The sequence below is a fragment of the Microchirus variegatus genome (genome assembly GCF_963457635.1).
Source record: "Microchirus variegatus genome assembly, chromosome: 2".
Lineage (NCBI taxonomy): Eukaryota > Metazoa > Chordata > Actinopteri > Pleuronectiformes > Soleidae > Microchirus > Microchirus variegatus.
Window position 1 is genome coordinate 39,651,560 of NC_139803.1, and position 19,841 is coordinate 39,671,400.

At 42.1% G+C, this 19,841-nt stretch overlaps 1 protein-coding gene across 1 annotated transcript in view; it reads left to right on the forward strand.

Moving 5' to 3' along the window:
- Window positions 1-453: 453 nt before the first annotated feature.
- pde5ab (phosphodiesterase 5A, cGMP-specific, b) overlaps window positions 454-19,841 on the forward strand; it is a gene marked incomplete at both ends in the record, with an annotated part of 49,541 nt that continues 30,153 nt past the window's right edge. The window contains 7 exons of the mRNA XM_083910411.1: window positions 454-518; window positions 5,422-5,908; window positions 6,045-6,218; window positions 9,667-9,756; window positions 10,713-10,784; window positions 10,883-10,972; window positions 11,173-11,310. Of these exons, the coding sequence (XP_083766537.1) occupies window positions 454-518; window positions 5,422-5,908; window positions 6,045-6,218; window positions 9,667-9,756; window positions 10,713-10,784; window positions 10,883-10,972; window positions 11,173-11,310 (1,116 nt within the window). The remainder of the gene's footprint in view (window positions 519-5,421; window positions 5,909-6,044; window positions 6,219-9,666; window positions 9,757-10,712; window positions 10,785-10,882; window positions 10,973-11,172; window positions 11,311-19,841) is intronic.

Genomic DNA, 19,841 nt, shown 5'->3' on the forward strand with positions numbered 1-19,841 from the left:
ATCTTTCCAACATAAGATATAATACATTTGATATTTAAAGGGTTAGTATGCTACTTATATGTATGTTGGTAAGCACATAGTTAATGGTGAGTGTGTGTGTGTGTGTGTGTCCTTTATCATGACAGGGTGAGAGAGGGGGCAACTCTCTCTCTCTCTCTCTCTCTCTCTCGCTTCACCAAAGAGGAAGCGCACAAACAGTCACCGCTTTATGATCCGCGTGCACTGACCGAGCGACCAGCAACTACACCTCCTCTATCTCTCTCCTTCTTCTTCTGACCTGCCCTCTCTCTCTCTTTCTCTCTCTCTGTCTCGCGCTCATTATTCGGTACCGGGTTCCGTCCTCGCGCGCGCACAGCCTCTTCATGTAGCCGCCGCAGCAGCAGCGCCTCTGTCGTCCGCTTCCTCTGCGCCATGGAGGAGGAGGACTGCTGCTGCTCCCCGGAACGCGAGAGGATGGAAGCGTGGCTGGACGACCACTTGGAGTTCACTCACTCCTACTTTGTCAGGAAAGCGTCAAGGTAACAGCGCACAGATAACCCAGATGAATCACTGTGTTTACACTTGTGTGTGTGTGTCTCTGCACAGGGAGAATGTGAGTGTGTGAGTTGTTTTACTCTGTGCAAATACAACAAAGTCCAGTTTGTTTTGAGTGCGCGCGGCTGTGATTGTGTTAGTTTTTGGAGTGTTTGTGTCTGCAGGTCTCACTTTACCTCTCTGTGTTTAAGAGAAGGAAGTGTGCGAACTGGGAGAATCCATCCTGCAGTGTGTGGGGGGGTGTGTGAGGAGGAGGAGGGGGTCAGGTGTTCTGTCTGTGTCAAGGTGCGTTTTTGATTTACGCACAAAAAAGTGCAAAGAATTATTTTGATTTTTCAGGGTAAAAGTTGGTTTGTTTCCACCATCTTGTTTTTAATTCACGCTTATACAAAAACTGTATGAGATGAAAATTAATATTTGTATTATAAATATTGCATAAAAGATAAATAAATAATTGGAACAGTTGGTGAATCAGTAGGTTTGTTTCTATTACCATTAGTCCATAGTCGATTTGGCCATAGGAATGCTAATAGCTAAGATAAAATCTCAATTAGACAATAAGACAATATTATTGTATTGAAGATTTTACACGCTTTATACACGCATTTCGCTTTAACATTTTAAAAAAGAGAAGGAGAGAAAGAGGTATGACAAGGATACTCCAGTGTTTCCTCCACTTTGTGCAATAACAGATGAAATTGAAACAGTAAAATAAATAAATGCTACGATGCTGTTGCTATACCATATTTGTTATACGTATATGTCAGTTTCGGGAATTTAAATAAAATAATGTACTACTTAAAAAAAATTAAAATCTATTATTTTTAATATATTCTCTTCCAAACGTATGCTAATGCTAATGCTAGAAACAGGCAGGAAGTTTGCCAAAAGACAGCATAGATTGTTGGTCTGGTGTTCTACGCTTTTAGCCTTTGGTGTTTATTCGTGTTACTGCAATTGAAGTCATTATAGGGGTAGTTTTGTGTGTACTTGTGTACATTTCAAAGTAGCTCTTTGGATTATGGAGTATTGTTCTTGGCTACGTTACAATTAGCATGTGCTGTGCTACGATGTTGTTGCTATACCATATTTGTTATACGTATGTCAGTGTCGGGAATTTAAATAAAATAATTTACTACTTTTTTTTTAGTAGCTATTCTTACAGAATATATACACATCATTCTCAAACTGTGGTACGTGTACCACCAGTGGTACGCGAGCTTCCTCTGGTGGTACTCTTGGTCCATCTTAATCTAATTCCACGATACCAGTGTGCAAAATGAGAAAGAGGAGGATTGGGAATAAAATCTAAACCTTGTGTGAAAAGTCCGTAGCTGACTTTTACTCGGCCGATTTACACCACAGTATTTTAACGTTAGCGATAATGTGTTACCCCAGGTGGTACAAAAAAAAAAGGTGCGAGAATCGCTGCTCGAGGACAAATTGGGGTTTCCGCTACGCATTAGGTTTGCGACTCTCTTTATTTACGTTCAAGTTGTGGCTTGTGACAAACTTGAGCGCCACCTATTGTTTAGCTAACGCCCCAATATTCACACTCGTGACACATCGCAGAGCTAACGCCCAACATTCATTCACGAGCAGTGGAAGACGAGTGCGTCGCGTCCTTTTAAACAACCTGTGACCACCGTTTCAGCGGGAAAACCATGTTAGCGCCTCCACTTTCTCACAGCTCAGCGCTCTCTTTCTATCAGTAACAGCTCTGAGAGTTGCACAGGGCCCTTTAAACATTAACTTTTACTGCTGTTTAATTCACCGCGTTCTGTTGAGTGGGTCCTCGGTGATAATTATACAATCCCGCCCCCTTCACGTCGGGCGCTCGTGCCATTAAAGGAAATTGCTTTTTCTTCTGCTGCAGCCTCCACCAAATTTAGACGCGCAGAAAATTGGCCATTTTATTTCCAAAACCTTCCAGCAGCTATATAAGGCTCTCTGTGTTTTTCCCTTTGCAGCAGGCATAATCTGGGCGTTTCATCAGCACTTCATCAGGACACTCCACGTCTGTTTGTTTTAGCGACAAACCCCTTCAGACCCCATTATCCACTTAAACCGCCATAGCAACTTCACTTAGTTTCCTTTTTATCCCACCGAAAAAAAAAAAAGAAAAAAAGATCTCGATTGCATCTCGGCGTCAAAACGTCTTTCCATAAACAGGATCGTCGCATGTTTTCGTCTCTCTTTGCTGTTTGTCAACCTATGTTTGTAAAGTTGATTGGCGTGGCCCGAGGTGGGTTTTGCGCACGTCAGCCAGTCTGGCCCGTTATGGTTGAGAGGCATTTTTCCGAGAGAGGTATTGATTCAGCCGCACCTCCCGTGGATACATTAGGGTCAGGCTCTGTAGGGGAGGGCAGGCAGCTTCGGCGGGGGGTGATGGAGGTCCTCAACCTGACTGGTTCTGACACAGTGCACGCAGATAACAGCCCATTCTCTGGGGGGGGGGGGGGGGTTTATTTGCCTGAATCACGGCCCCAAAATACCACGGTAAATGGTCCTTTGGTCCTTCGCTTCCTTTGATAGGAAAACACGATGTGAATTTCAGCTCGTTGGAAAACTTTGGTAAAAAACTGCTTTTGGAGTGTCCTGAAAACATGGCTGCCAGTGGACAAGTGGAAAAAAACAAAAACGAATTTTAGCTGCGTAACAAACGACTCACCCCAATAAAATCGACATCTGTTCAAGTGTAGGCTATCTCAAGAGCATGTCTGCCTCTTTCGCTTGTTGCCTTTTCCCGACTGGTAAGCGGCATTTCTGCTCACTCTTCTGCACACAATTCCATAGAGAAAATCTGCATTTTTCAGTCCATTGGGGAAACAGGAGTTGCTGGTCGTCTGCTGCCTCATTTTTGAAGGTAGTGTCACTGAGGTAAATCTGCGTGAAAGATTTCAAAAATGGAAGTCGCAAAATAACACATTTGAACTTACCGATAAAGGCAGAAGTGGATCAACAACTCCCGTTTGCTGTGATGTAAAATATTTTCTCTATGGAGTTTGGTGCAGGGAGTGCGCAGTTTACAATAGAAACTTTATTTTCTACTCAAAGATAAAGCACCAAAACAATTATTATAACATCTTAAAAGGGCTTATTTTGTCAGATTGATTACACAGCGTGTCGGCTGATTAGAGCGTCTCCGCTATCACATCCAATTAGGTTGCTCACACGCGAACATGCTGCCTGACACACACACACACACATACACAGGATCACATTAGATCTGATCCAGCAGATATCCACATGAGCACACATGATGAGCACATGAATAAAAAGAAGCCCAGCTACGTGGAGCGAGTTCAACAACGAGAAAACGAAAAAAGTCAAAGCATTTGATTAAGTGGCGGCGGAGGCCTTTGGCGGGGCTTTAGTGAGTGACCAAAGGAATGAGGCTTTGGAGCCAAGTGGCTGAAATGAGGGCGTCTGGTTTGTGCCTTAGAGAAAGGACGGGAGGGTTGGTTCATCCTGAGAAGGTGTGGAGTGGAGCCACTACTTTTTCAAGTCAAGGAGGAGGTTTGTGGGCATCTGGAGGTGAAAATAACGTACGCAACATTCAGATGTTTCAAGGTATCAGGAAGCAGTTTGGTAGCCGGTCTGCCTGTTGGACAAATATGGAATGGGGGTTGTCTTCAGAGAGCTCCGGGTCCTGGATGTCCTGTTGTTGACGTCCTTGATGTCGCAGTCACAAGTTGCTCTTGAATGCAGCGAGTAATGAGCTTCAAGGTAGCGACAGAACGAAAGTCCCTCTGGTGTTTCTTCTCCTGGACTTAGTTAGTTCGTGATTTGATGTATAAATAATGGAACACGTCCGATTTCACGGTGTCGTTTTTTCCTTGCTTATCGATGATTGAGTTTGTTTTGGTGTGAAAAAAAAGTGGCTCCACAACAGCATATAATTAACTGGAGTGGCAGGTCGATTGATGTGTGGTTATATTTACCTGCATCTCCAGCAGACGAGGCCTATTTAGCAATTCATCACATCCTTGCTCTTGTGTGATTTTGCTGTTATAGACGTACTTTAGCCGTAGCAGCAGCTAATGTTGGCCGGGACCAGGACGGTTAGCCATTTTGGAAGCAGATACACAAGAACAGTTTATGAATCATTAAAGAGGATGCCCATTTCCTGCCTTGGATTGTTTGATACTAAGATGCCATTAAAGCAGCTTTTCGTGATTCAAACGGTCTCAAAAAAAAGTTTGACCGTCTGTCCCGCAGCTGCACTTGGCTGAACACTGATCACTGCAGAGCTGTTGTCTGTTAAATGTCTCTGGAGTTGTTTTGATAAACCAGTTGATCGGGTTTCAGTATAAAGCCGCAGCTTATCAAGCTGTTCCCTCTGCAGAGTTTTCTGCCCTTGTTGTCTTGTTTGTCTCTGTCCATGTCCAGGTCCCTTTTCACAGTCAGACAAACTGATTTGCAATCATTTTTGCCTTTCTTTTAGTGCAGAAACAGGAGAATTTGTCGTCTAGTGGGAGTTTGGGCAGTGATTAGTAAGGCTGACTTTCACCTGCTAGAACCCGGGAGGGCAAATTCAAAGTATGCAAACCTTAAAAACCTATTTCAGTTCCAAATATACAGCCTAGAAGTGCATGAGACCCTAATGTGCCCACTTGGCCCAATAGAGTACAGAAACAAATCTGCAAACTCACCTGTTAGCTTAGCTGTTGACTTCACCTGACAACAAGAGTTCACCCTTGCAATTGATAGAAAGCTTAAATAATATTTGTTCGAATAATCGCTAGCCTTTAGTTTGCGAAAGGTCTTTTTCTTCGCTGTCAGGAACTAAACATCTGCGTATATTGGTAGAAATCCTCCTTCAGTAATGAGGTGGAGTCATGCGTTATATGTAATTCACGCCATCTTACGTCTCTTCCTGCTCAGGGAGATGGTGAATGCCTGGTTCACTGAGCGCGTCCACACCATCCAACCGTCCGCCTCCAAAGAGAATCCTCTCGACCAGCGCTCGTCGACCATACCCACCATCCTCCCGCCGACCATCACCCTCTTGGACAACCGTTGCCCTTCCCCAGGGTTGATCCCCAGCCCGGCCCCCAGCACTCCTACTCGCAAAATCTCCGCGTCAGAGTTCGACCGCCCGCTCAGACCCATCGTGGTGAAAGACTCCGAGGGCTCCTTGACATTTCTGAGCGACTCGGACCGCGAGACCGTTCATCTGCGCGGCCCCGCGATGGGCGAGGGCGGCCTTGTCGGAGGCGACGGAGGCAGCGGGGGAGGCAACGACCGCTGCGCCAGGCTGCTGGAGCTGGTGAAGGAAGTGTCGAGTCATCTGGACGTGACGGCGCTCTGCCACAAGATCTTCCTGCACATCAACGAGCTGATTGCTGCCGACCGCTACTCACTGTTCGTGGTAGGATTGTTGGGGAAGTTTTCTTTGATTAGAAAGTTGTCTATGAAGTATTTAAATATTTAACATTCTGGAGGCTCAACCTTCCAATCTTCCTGGCTGGAGCTAAGCATACAATTGTGTGTGTGTGTGGTCTCAGGTGGGCGAGGACAGCTCCAACAGGAAGTTCCTGGTGAGCCGGCTGTTCGACGTGGCCGAGGGATCCACGCTGGAAGAGTCGTCCAGCAGCTGCATCCGTCTGGAGTGGAACAAAGGCATCGTGGGACACGTCGCCGCCACGGGACAGACGCTCAACATCAAGAACGCATACGAGGTAACTTTTGTTTACTCTCTGCCACATTAGCACATTAGCGGGGCGACAGTGCAGACGCTAATGACGTGTGAGACACGGGCTTGTGTTTGCTTTGGGGTAAAGTCGATTGGCTCCTGCTGACAGAGCAGGTGTGAGTGCGGAGAATGAGGTGGGATAAAAGAAGGACAAGTAGGTCAAAGTGCTCCTCTGGAGGGTTCATCTTTACACACACACACACTATTCTTTTCTTCTGCTTTGACTCCTGACAGGTTGAGTTTATTGACCTTGCGGGTGATCAGATTTCGAAACAAGGCCGTTCTCTTACTCCAATCAATGATCAAACCAGGCCTGACTTTAAAATCTGTTATCAGTCAAATCAGTCCCAGTCATGGGAAAAAAAACTACATATTAAAGTCTGTAAAACGGTAAAAAACAATATCTCTTCTATCTTTGTAACCAAATTTAACGGTTTCAAGATTGCAAATCATGTAAACATTGCCAAAACTTACACTTTGGTGGGGACCAAAACAGCTAAACGTGATTGTACAGAATGTTATTATAAACAGTCAGGTTTCAAACCACTTGTTGGTTGTCCACAAACATGTGGAAGACATGCTAATAAAAGTTGCTAATATCCAACATTTACCAAGGAAATGTCTAAAATCTCAACATGCACCAGAATTTTCTGGTGCAGGAGGAGGAGTTATGCTAATTATGGCTCCAGTGTGTCATCGAGTCATAGTTTTAGATACGCCCAAAAAATCCTGAACAGAAGATTCTTTACTGCGCAGTTCTTTTCTGAAGAGGAGAATCTAGGCATTTATTTTACACACACTTTAAATGAATACTTTATTGAGCTTAATGGGACGCAGCTACTTGTTTAATTTGATAGAGATTATCATATATTATTATACTGCTATTTACGATTTAAAAAGGATTGATTCTCTGGTATCGTATGTAAGGAGGCGGGTTTAATTTGAATCTATCAATAAGTTCGACTCAATGCCTTATATTTTGTTTCCGCGTTGCTGCGGATTGGATTTCAGCTCCTGTGACCTCTGACCCCTGCAGCTGCCGCCCAACATTTAATTTGCAACACTCTTTGATAGACTGAGAACAGAGGAGAGAAAATTGTGTTAGAGTGTATATATGTGTGTGTGTGCGCTGTTTGTGTCCTCATTTGAACGGCTGAACAATTGTGGTCAAGATAAATATAAAAAATGTCTTTATATGTCATGGTTCAGCTCCTGAGAACCTTGTTTCTGAGGAAATGGTCGAGTTCAGGGCTAGCTGTCCTTCAAAGAGCAACTGTGCAAATCTGTGTGTGTGTGTGTGTGTCACCACGCTTCTGAAATCAATGTATTGCTGAGCGCACTAATGGAAAGGCTTAATAAGATCCAATCGGAGAACAGGAGGGAGTCCCTCAGATGACGCAGAATGACTTCCTGAAAGCAGTATCAGGTTCTGCACACACACACACACACACACACTAAGATAATTGTGCATTATCTGAGTATACACACACTTAAACACACACGTTTATTTACAGACGCAAATAGTTTTAAGTCTGAATGTGCACAAGGGCGGCAACGATTATACGATTATTAATCGATTATAAAACATTTTATCCATTTTGATCGTGGATTATTGGGTTTTAAAGTTTTTTTTCATAATGAAAACAATCTTTCAGATTTTTCTGCTTCTTAAATGCAAGGTTATTTGCTCCACACAAGAAATAAATCATTAAAAACTGAATTGATTTTGGGTTTGGGGACAAAACGAGACACTGGAGAGCATCATATTCATATAATTTGAAAATATAACCAACGGGTTATTCAGTTATGAAAATAATCATTAGCTGCAGCTCTGATGTGCAGTCGCTCAATCGCACAACAACAAATAAAAGACACACGTGCGAATGCTTTTCGGTTTCATTATGCAAATTCATATATTTACAGGAGTTAATTAAACACGCTTAATTTAGTCGTGAGGAGTCTCTTTAATGTAAGAAAACATCCCCCACTCTGTAACCATAGCAACCATAACAACAGTGATCCTGGAACTCAACTCTGATATATTCAAGTGATTATTCAGGGTTTTTTTTACTCATAATTGTGTGAAAGTGTGAAGGTTGTGTCATGGAGAAACGGGCGTCTGAAAACCTTGTAAAAGAGAAACTGTCACTTTAACGCAATGCTGTAAAGTTGGAAATCAAGGATATGTTTCAAAAAAATAAATAACTCAAATAATATCATTTTTAACACATCTTTGTGCTCAAAACACTTGAAGTCTTGTTTTAATTCTTAAATGTTACTTTAAACAGGTAAATAAACAATTACTCGAGCCATTGATTATTAATCAATTACTAAATTAGCTATTCAACTACTTTCATAATCAATTAATTGGTTATTGTGTGTTTTTTTTGTTATAATTAAAACAAACCCTCTGTTTCATCTCCTTCTAAAATGTGAATATTTTCCACTTGAGAATTCATTAATACGTTATCAGTATTTTGAGGTTTTTGAAACAAAAATCAACATTGGTGACATTGACTTGTGACATTTTATGCCTTTTTTTTTAACATCCAGTCTATGAAAAGCAATTTCTCTGTGTTTTCAAAAATGGGAATATTTTCTGGTTTTATTTGCTCCCACAACACAAAGAAATCATTACATTTGAATAATGCCATTTTTTTGTAGACAAAACAAGACATTTGAGAGGTTTGGGGGAACCACCAATCAATATTTTCTGACACTTTTTGGACTAAAGGATTACTGAATTACTCCTCGTCCTGTGTTACCATGACATTATATTAGAAACGAATGTGCCCTTAAGGCTTTAAAGCCTTTCTTGATGCCAGTGATGAAGAAGTGATTGAGAAGCCGCGTTCCTGTGAGTCGGCCGGTTGAGCACTGAAGCAAACTGCGACGCGTAGATGTACACGACTGACACGGGAATGTTAATGGTAAACGCCCGTGAGGGGAACTATGATATCTTACCACAGCCAACCTTTGTTTGGAGTGTGTTTTGTCGCACACAGACACCCCGAGAGTTCAGCAGATAATAGAAATGGACAGTGATGAGTGTTTAAAGGTCAAGCTGGTGGGTGGGTTGAGTTGCCCGCAGCAGCAGGAGTGAACAAAACAAGTCTCCGTCCGACGGTCCTTAACATGCCTTTCGGAAGCCACTTGCCTTTAAGTTCAATATTTACTCGCCGAAGGCGACGTGTGGCTTTCGTCATGGATTCCAAGCACGGTGAAAAATGACAGTGTGTATATGTAAGAGACTCGGGAGTGGAACTGTTACATAACGTTTGTGTAGTAACCACTAGAGAATGATCCGTTTCTTTATGCAAATCGGACATGGAGTTCTGAGTTGAGTGTAGGTGGAGGCGGAGCTGGTTGTTGAGCGTCTGAATACAGTGAAGGACTCGAGTTTGTGTTTTGTTTGTGTTCTGCTTCCCTCACAGGACCCGAGGTTCAACGCTGAGGTCGATCTGATCACGGGCTACAAAACCCAGAGCATCCTTTGTCTGCCCATCAAGAACCACAGAGACGAGGTGAGCGCACACATCAAACACTCTTGTGTACACTCTTAGAAATAAAAGTGCTAAGTAGAACCATATAAGGTTCTTCGGCTTGTCCTCATAGGAGAATCCTTTTTGGCTCCAGGTAGAACCCTTTTTATAAAGGTTCCACCTGGAACCCTTTTGGAGGGTTCCAACAAGAACCCTTTAAAAAACCTTTATTCAGGAAATTGGTTTTAAAGGGTTCTCTGGATCAAAATGGCTCTTACTGGAACCATTAGTGTTACCAAGAACCCTTGAAAAACCCTTTCTTCGGCAAATGGTTCCAGGTAGAACCTCAGCCCTTGTAGAAGGACCCTTTTGGAACGAAAGCGTGCATATCGGGAAGACTCTGATGTGTCCAATGACGTTAAAACCACATCTGATAATTTGATAATTTGGCCAGATGATCAGCCTAAAATCACCCACGATTGTCAGAAAGGCCAGATCGAGACCGAAATCTGGCCGATTCTCCTCTAGTTTGGGGCAAACTTTGGGTGATTATTTTTAGTGCATTACTATCCTTTTTCTGCATTGTAGAGGAGCGAGAGGAGGCTCTGACACAGCATGTCATTAAATAACGTGCTGGAGCACATAGAGTCTGTCATTATACAGTTTACCGATGTCGTGATTTAAACGAAAAAGAAATCAGTAAGCAGAAGCTCGTGGGACCCCCACGATTTCTACTTACCGCCTTGAGGGTAATTGACCACTTTTCCCAGCTGATGTAAATCCTATGTGCTTGCTTGGAACGGCTCGATACCACTTTTACGCGGTCAATACCAATATCGCGGACGTTGTCAGCGACAGACTAAAACTCTCACCTGTCTGTTTTCACCTCCTCGGGATTGACAGCAAAGCTTTCGGGCGTCGATTGGCAATCAGAGACTTGTTGGTCGTCGACCCTTAGAGTGTCAGCTCATCCAAAACGTGTGCTCTTTTGATCACAGGTGGTTGGGGTGGCTCAGGCTATCAATAAGAAGAGCGGGGAGGACGGTGCCTTCACCGAGCAGGATGAAAAGGTGGGTAAAAGTCAGTTGGTAAAACTTTTCGCTTCAATCCATCCGTCTTCATCAGTTTATCTTCAGTCTTGTCATCTTGTCGTGTTCCTCGCTCGCAGGATTTCTCCGCCTATTTGGCCTTCTCGGGCATCGTGCTGCACAACGCTCAGCTCTACGAGACTTCGCAGCTGGAAAACAGACGCAATCAGGTGAGTGGGTAACTCAACGAATGAAGCTTTTTTGTACTTTTAAGGGTTAAACTAACCCTAACCGCCAACATTTAGCAAGTCTGGCGATGGTCCCAATGAGTTCCAATGGGTCCACACAGGCTCCAATTCCATATTTGCTCTTTAATGTATGACACAGAGATCTATATGTGATGTTATCTGGTGTCCATGTCCTGTGTCAGGTGCTGTTGGACCTGGCCAGTCTGATCTTTGAGGAGCAGCAGAGTCTGGAGGTTCTACTGAGGAAGATCGCCGGCACCATCTTGTCCTTCATGCAGGCCCAAGCCTGTACCGTCTTCATTGCCGATGAAGACTCGATGGTAAGTCGTTGCACATGCTAGAACTGAACTAACATCCTCAGAAGCTCCTCAGAACTCGGGTTCTGCCTCAGTAGGACCAGGTCTCCATGAGCACTTCTGTTTATGCCAGAAAAGGTCCTACATTTACACACCTTGACATATCCAGTGCACCAGATATAATACACATTATCCACAAGATAAAAATCTATGCTTTTATGACGGTGACTGTTTTTTTATCTCGTAAATTCAGACAAGTGGCTCCATGTTACCTCGAGTTTATGAGCTTCCCTTCACTGCGTGATGGATGATAGGTAAACAGTGCTCCGGGTCATCAACGATAGTATGAGTATGAGCACGAAAACAGCAACGTCCTGCATTAGTTTGACAAAGCACGTCAGTGATTGTCACAAAGAGCAAACAGGGACAGTTTATTCCTGGCTTCCATTAGCGAGCGACGTATCACTGCGGCTCGTGTGAGAGTAAACAGTGAGCGAGGATGTGTTTGGAACACATTTTTAACATTTTGGAAGACACTTTGGTAGGTTTGCGATCAACTGAATAGGGATCAATCTCACTTTTTATTGTCCTATACCGATACTGAAATCAGAACTGATTCATAAATTATTCTACGCCTTTTAATCTATGAGGCTTATGTCTGATTTGACATAATTTATCTAATACTCAAACTAGGGATATTGACCAGTATCAAATGGACAAAATCTGTAGTTGTTTGGTCCATAAAATGTCAGAAAATGTTAAAAAAACGTTGATCAGTGTTTGTCAAACCTGGAAATGACGATGTTCTCAAATGTCTTGTTTTGTCCACAAACCAAAATGACTCCGTTTGAATGATATCTTTATGTGGCACAAAGAAACAAAGAAAATATTCACATTTAAGAAGCTTAAACAATCAGAAATCTTGTTTTAATAATAAAAAAGAGCTTCAAACCGATTAATCGATGATCAAAATAGTTGACAATTAATTTAGTAATTGATGAATTGTTTCAGGTCTACAAAATTCACAAGCTGCACAATGTGCTTCATTCACTCCTTCCATCAAACAGTAACAATAACCTTTGTTTTTATGTCTGTTTGTTATTTTAAATCTTGAGTGTTAGTATTTTATGCTGTAAATATTCAATGTTTAGGTTTTTGAATAAAGACAATTTTAATTAACAGCAAAACACACTCAATAGTTTAGTTTAATGGCGTAAATTATGTTTTTATGCTGATGAATCATCATAACTCAAGGGAAGTGCATTGTGGGATTGTTTGCAAAAGTATGAAAATGGCTCCATGTGTTGAGTTGTTATGTCTGAAGGTTAAAACATCGACTGTGATAGAGGTTATATGTATGTCACTGCACTATATAACAATCAGGAGCGTTTATTTTTACAGTCGCAGACAAAATATGAGGTGATTACGGAGTCTGTGTGTTTATACAGTGAGTGAATAATGAATGATTCAGTGGCATAAACAAAGAGGTGAACGTCGCGCGTGCACACACACACACACACACAGAGCCACGAGAGAATAAGTTGTCAGGAACCAAAATGAAAAAAGTGACAGATGCACAGACTGCAATGTGAAATGAGACAGTGAGGAGGAAAAGGGAGTGAGTGATTGTGATGTGAAGCAGCAGCAGCAGCAGCAGCACAGTGTTTTTCTGTCACACAATCATCAAAAAAACAACAGAAGACAGGAGGTTTAGTGACATTTGGAAGTCGTGAAGAATCAAAGGAATTGTCCCCAAAGTTCTCCTACTAACCCAAACCTAAAATACAGACGTTTGACGGCTTAAACACTGAATCTGTTGTAAAATATAACGTTAAAAATCAAAAAGTTTGAACCTCAAACTAGAGGTTTCTTGCAGACAAACACAATTTTACAACACATACAACATACATTCCATCATTTTTAGATATTTTGAGTTAGACATATGATCAATTGTAAATTTAATCGACGCTCAATTTAATTAGCGATGGCGACGTACGTCTGTATAGTTTCACGGTGTTCGCGCTTATAGACGGCGAATAGAAACGCAGAAAATAGAGAGAACCAAAACCTGGCTGCGTTTTAGTGTAAATATCACGTCAGCTACTAACATTTGTTTTGGCGTGTCGTCCTCGGAGGCATCAAGAGTTCTGCAAAACACTCTCTGACACACGTTAAACGACTGCTACATCTCTGTAAGGCTCAAAGAACATAAACTCAGTTCACCATTATCCACGCATTCCACGAGGTTAGCGCTGCCCAGTGATTCAGCTCCAGCTCCGGCTCCAGAGTTTACTGAGCTCTCTGTCCCTTCATTCATACACGAGTACAGTCGGTGCATTTACGTTTCCTCTCAAATTATGATGTTTGCACAGTAATTAAAGGGAGACTCGAAGCTCCGGTGCGGAAAGTCTGTCGCCCCCGCGAGGAATTCCCGAGTGATTACTGGTGATCTCGCGCCAAAGCAACCCTCCGCTAAAGTTTAACTGTTGAACATCCATGTTTGCTTTTAGCATTAGCATCCACTTCTGTAAGTTTTCAGACACAATACCACTTTTTGTCTGATACCAATACAGATATCTCAAACTGTCGTCATTTTAAGACCTTTCAAACCATGAAGCTGTTAGCAACACATTTGTGCCGTTTCAAGCTAGTTCAAAGACGTAATTTTCCAAATGGATAACAAATATTCTCCTCCCATAAAAGCACAAAATAAATAGCCCACAACATGACTCCGCTAAAATCCGCAATTGTTGACTTTGATTTACATGTTTACAGTCTGTGCATGCGGTATGTAGCAGGTTTCTAGCTAGCACATGGTAGCATATCGGCCTGTTACACTATGCTACGCCGATTTTCAAATAAGGGTTCTTGCTAAAATAAATTCCTGGCTAGAACCCTGTGTAGGATTTTTGGACTGTATCGGATTTCACATTTTTATCCGGTATCTGATCCACTGATTTTAACCAGTATCGCACTGATTTTTCCTCAGATTTCAGCGTCAATGATTGAGTAAAATTTGTGCAAATTGGGTTAAGACTGTGAGATATTTCTAGCATAATTAATAGCGTTCTTCAGCCTGTGCGTGCTGTATGTATGGATTGAAGTAATAACGGTAGTGCAGGGCGGTCAGTATGACGTAATCATGGACCACAAACAGACGTTTTTCAGAACGTAGGCGGTGATTCATGGGAGAGTTCGGGGTTGAGGGTTCCTACAGGTGTAATCGACAAAAACTATAATTTTTTTCCTCGAAAAAATACTCTCAAGATTGAGCTTTTTCAGACCATAGTGGCAGAGGGACTCGATGTTTGGTTGCGTCATCTATTCTTTTCACTCCGTCGTGATCAAGGCTAAAGATGTGATGTGAGTCATAAACGTTTCACCTCCTGAAGAGAAAAAAGTGCCTGTGTGAAGACGAAACAGCTGCTCCATGAACCAAACAGCTGTGTAATCGAGGGAGAAAAAAACTACGCAACAACAACTCTATATGGTTTAAGAGCTTTTGAAGGGTAATAATGTTAACGTCTTACAGATGGCTGAATTATCCTCCACTTTTCTCAGCTTTTATACTGCGGGATGAACATTTGCAGTCGTCATTAAACACTAATTTATGGATTTAATCTGTTTTCTAATTTGGTAGAAATATCATACACTCTTAGAAATAAAAGTGCTAAGTAGAACCATTTAAGGTTCTTCAACCCTTTTTAGCTCCAGGTAGAACCTTTTTATAAATGTGCCACCTGGAACCTTTTTGGAGGGCTCCACCAAGAACCCTTTTAAAACCCTTTTTTCAGGAAAGGGGTTTTAAAGGGTTCTCTGGATCAAAATGGTTCTTACTGGAACCATTAGTGTTACCAAGAACCCTTGAAAAACCCTTTCTTCTGGAAAGGAGTTTTCAGAGGCAAATGGTTCCAGGTAGAACCTCAGCCCTTGTAGAAGAACCCTCATTTGACAAGTGACAAGTTTGGTCCTCATTTAGTCCATTTTGATATACAATATTATACAAATGCTGGCGATAATGAATCATCATTGTGAAAATGTAGGTTTTTACATCACATTTGTCCAATTCAAGAAAACAAAATGCCCCTAAATAAATGAATACAGTTGGCACTACACACATTGGTGCCCCAAAGCGTGTCCCACACTAGAGGATTATTGACCAGATTTGTACAGATTATCTGGCCAAATTATCCTGTAGTGTGTTGGGGATTAACGGGCGCAATTTTAAAGTCAGTGGACGCATCAGAGTCAAATACGAATTTAAAGTGAAAGCTAATGGTAGAGTTGTATGGAAACCACATCTAACAACAACAACACATCATTCACACACACACCATAACACCACATCAAACCATCCTGAACAATAGTTTGTCTAACACTTCAGAACATTTACTGCCCACAACTACTGCCTTTCAACCAAAAATGGATGCATCTGACAGGTCTGCTGTTCTGAATGTTCCACTTCTGTAAACACTGCACATTATTGTCCATTTAGCAGCTGATGAGTGGGTGCTGTGTCGACGTGCTACGCTGCTAACGTTTGTTTTATGTTCTGGGGACAAGAATATTTTTCGTCAAACGTTGTCCTTATCGGGCTTTTTCTTGCGCAGAGATCCACACATGCCTTCCTTCTCTGCTAATACCTTCCAATAAACAGGATTAAATGGATGTTTATCTACTCTTACCTACAAGATTTAGCTTGGCTCGCTGCGTCGCACCCGGCCATTTGCAGCCGCTACCACCAAACCTCACCAACGAGAGCTCAGTCTGAGGGTTCATGTCAGCGGGCTGGCGGCTGAATGTCAAGTTGTTGTAAATATTGGTTTCGCAAAGTATCGGCTACATCGCCAATTTGCCATCGAGTGTTTGTGTTAAGGTCTGGGTTAACTGGGCGGAGAACGCAATACGAGTGAAGTGGTTTGCATTCGGGTTACGAAACAGCGGGGTTTGACTTTCCCCTGGTCGTTTTCAAAACAGGGTCAGCAAAAGTGAGATTGAAAACATTGTGCAGGCTTTCACTGAACTCATACGTCAACATTTAACAGCTTAAATGTTCAAATTCCAATCTGTGGTGACTCAAGGATGAGAAAATCCTTGTGTTCATACACAAGATTGCTCATAGTTTTGGATTTCCAGCTCTTGCCTCATCCAAAAAAATGCATACAATGGAGACCAATGTTGGAGAAAGTGCTTACAGAGACTGTTTTCATGTTAATCTGTGAGGAGCTTACACTCAAAGTACTGAAAACTGGGTTACTAACTGTGCAGAGTAGACTACCCCCAAAACCCCTCAGGGGCTACAAGAGTCCTTAATTGTTTTTAAATCGTTGCAATACGACACGAGAGCTCAACTGAAACCCGATAAAGGTTTCGGTTGCTGTGTTTTGCCTCGTGGTGAAGCCTTTTACATAAAATTGGAACAAACCAAGCCGACTTCAGTGAACAAAGTGTGTGACATCCGATAGCCGTGTCACAATTTAGCACAAAAGTCGCACTTAACGTATTGTAGAAGATTCGGGCATTTACTGCAGTAACTCTCCAGGTCAGCAGGTGGCGGTAATCAGTACTTATCGCATGGAGACGGAAATCAGAAGGCGGGAAACAAAATGCTAGTCCATTGAACACTGAACAACACGGTCATTCCTTGGTTGTTGTTTGGTTTCATTACGTTGTTTCGCTAATCGGACAAATAAATAAATTCAGCCAAACAGTTACCGATGGTGCCTGAAATACAGAATCTCTAAATTATGACTCTTAGGTGACTGCCACGAAGTGACTGAAGTGAAATTGGTGCAAATATAACTCCTAAAAGGAATAATCATAGTGCAGTTAGGCAGAAATACTGGTTGGGATTCTAGCACTGACCTGTAATCTCGCGGAGTCGTTAATGTTTACGTCAAGGTACGTTCCACAGGAGGGAGGTGAGGAAAATATGTATTTTTTCCCCTTAGATTTAGCTTCACGTTATAAATGTAGATGCCGTATTATAGAGATGTTACAGGCTACAATCCACTTCTTTAAACACAACATATTATATGGAAGACGTTTTGTGTGCGTGAGCCGCTCGTGACCTCCAGACGAGCCGTCTCTCTCTCTCCCCCTTTTTCCTTACTAAACATTTACTCTGCGATTTTGGACTTTTTTACTGGCCTTATCTGTGAAGACGGCCGTCTGTATACAAGTGAAAGCGTCTGCGGCGTGTCAAGTCTGTGGACGGCGAACGCAGACGCTTTCCTGGAGGAAATCTAGTAAATGCGAGCGTGCTCGTCTTGTAACAACGGCCGTACTGAACGATAACACGGTAGTAGTTTTTTTTTAAGATGTTGGCCTGCGCTGGCTCATTTCACTTTACTGCACTGTGTGGCATCTGTTTTGGAAACAGGCCCCGTGTGTGCATGTGTGTGTGCATGGAAGGGTTTGGCACATTTGCATGTTTTTGATGTGCGTATGTGATATTTGCATGCATTAGTTTTTGTATTTTTTGCATAAAGCATCCGTATGGCGTGTGTAAACAATACGTGATCAGGTCTGACATCTGTGTTTTGTTCTTCTGTGCTTCCAGCAGAAATAAACGCAGAATGGGCAACAGGTCGCCTGAAACACATTAGAGTAGAGTGTAGTGCGTGGGTGGATGTTTTACAAATCCCTACGGACGTTAAATCACCTGCAGTTTTCAGTTCTCTCTGTTTGTCTTCCTGTTTTCCCTCCTCATGTTTCCTTTGCCTTAAAATCATTCCAAGCTGTTATTCCCAAAAACAATCCGCTGACGTGATCCGGCAATTCTGACAACCCTAATTCTGATATGGCGTGACCCTTTGACATCGAGAGTATCGCAGACGATAGGTTTGCGTTAGCGAACTTTGCATTAACGCGACGTTTTGGGCTATCGAAAAATTTCAGTGGATTCTGAAAGCAAAGAAGTTGCTTGTCAAAGCTAAAGTGTGGTTATTACGGTAATTTCGCTCGCGCTATTGCAGGAAGCCGGCGAATCAGCGTGTTTGTCACTAGAGAGGAGATAGTTTCCATCGTTTTGGCCTGTTTTTGGGACAAAAACTCAAACAAATTGGTTGGTGGTCACGTACAACTACAGTTTTTTTCTCTTTTTTTTAAATAAAATGTTTGTTTTTCCTTCATTTAAAATTGTTAATACACTTTTTTAACACGCAGTAAATGGTAAATAATTGCCAGGTTGCGGTGAAGATGTAAAGAACCAAGAGTTCTTTACATCTTGCCACCTTCAAACGCAGCCACCTTGCTACCTTCTCTCCACCAAAACATTCCTATGCAAAGTCAAAACAGAATGTGGTGGTCGTTCCAAACGGACAAACTGACTTTGAACTCTTGCCTTTGCCTAATAATTTGATGAGAACGCAGAGAAACCCATTAAAAAGTGAAGGTTTGATGTCGTAACGTCAGCCTCTTGCTTGATTTGATTGGCTTCTTTGGGCCAAGTCCAACTTTCAACAACAAGAGACATGAAAACTGTATTTTATCAGAACAATAAGCCTTTTATTCTTTAGCCTTTTATTCCCGTTTATCCAAATATCTGTGTTTTTAAATCCGAAAGCCAAGCTAGTCATTCATTCTGGAATCTTGATTTTTTTTTTGGGGAAAAAATCGATTTTGCACAGTTATAGTATTAATCAGCCTGAAAGAACTGTAACTTTATAGCCATGTTGTTACCGATGCCTTTGATACCCAGAGGGCGATTATACTCACGGAAATGACTGCAAGAATTCAGCGTTCAAGTAAACAATCATTAAAAGTATAAGTTTGAAGTTGTGTTATGATAGACTTTGATTTCCTCTCCTCTGTTATCGTTGTCCAAAGCCCAGCTTCCACCATTCAGCACACAAATCACATCATAACACAAGCAGACAGTACAGGAGATTTATGTATCTGGCCAAGTCTCTGATAAAGTGCACATCAAAAACCTTTTGTCCCGCTTTGACGTTTAACGTAAAGCCTTTACCGATGCTTCCAAGGAATATAAGAAAGCAGGTTTTGAGTTATTTCAATATTCCTACAGGCAGAGGGAAAAAAAATTCCATCATCCCATGTCATCCTGTTATAAACCTCCCCCTTTTGCCAAGGTCTCCAATAAATGTCATAACATCGCCAGGTCCTTTTTCTGTTTAAAACAGCTTTATTACCTTCACCTAAGATAGATCATTGAACTGATGCCATAGACTGAAGGTGTGTGTGTGTGTGTGCAAAGCAAAAGAAAAAAAAAGACTTGTCTATCTTTAACATCCTGTCCCCACCTCTTAAAAATGGAAAAAGGAGCCTTTTGCGAGGGGTTGGAAGTGCAGGTTGAAAGAAAACAAGTCCCTATAAGGGGGAAAGGCAAAGGGAGCCGCTGGAATGTGGAAATAAACTCCTGTTCTGGGAAGGCTTGATAGGTGATAGATCAATGTCCTCGTTTTTCTTTGTGCTGCGAGATGTGTTTTGGGTTGTTGAATGTTGGGTTTAGTTGTAAAGAACTGAATTTGAGGGAATGGGGAACTCAATTTTAGCCAGAAAAGTCTAAAAAATAAGTCTAAACTGGACAAAAC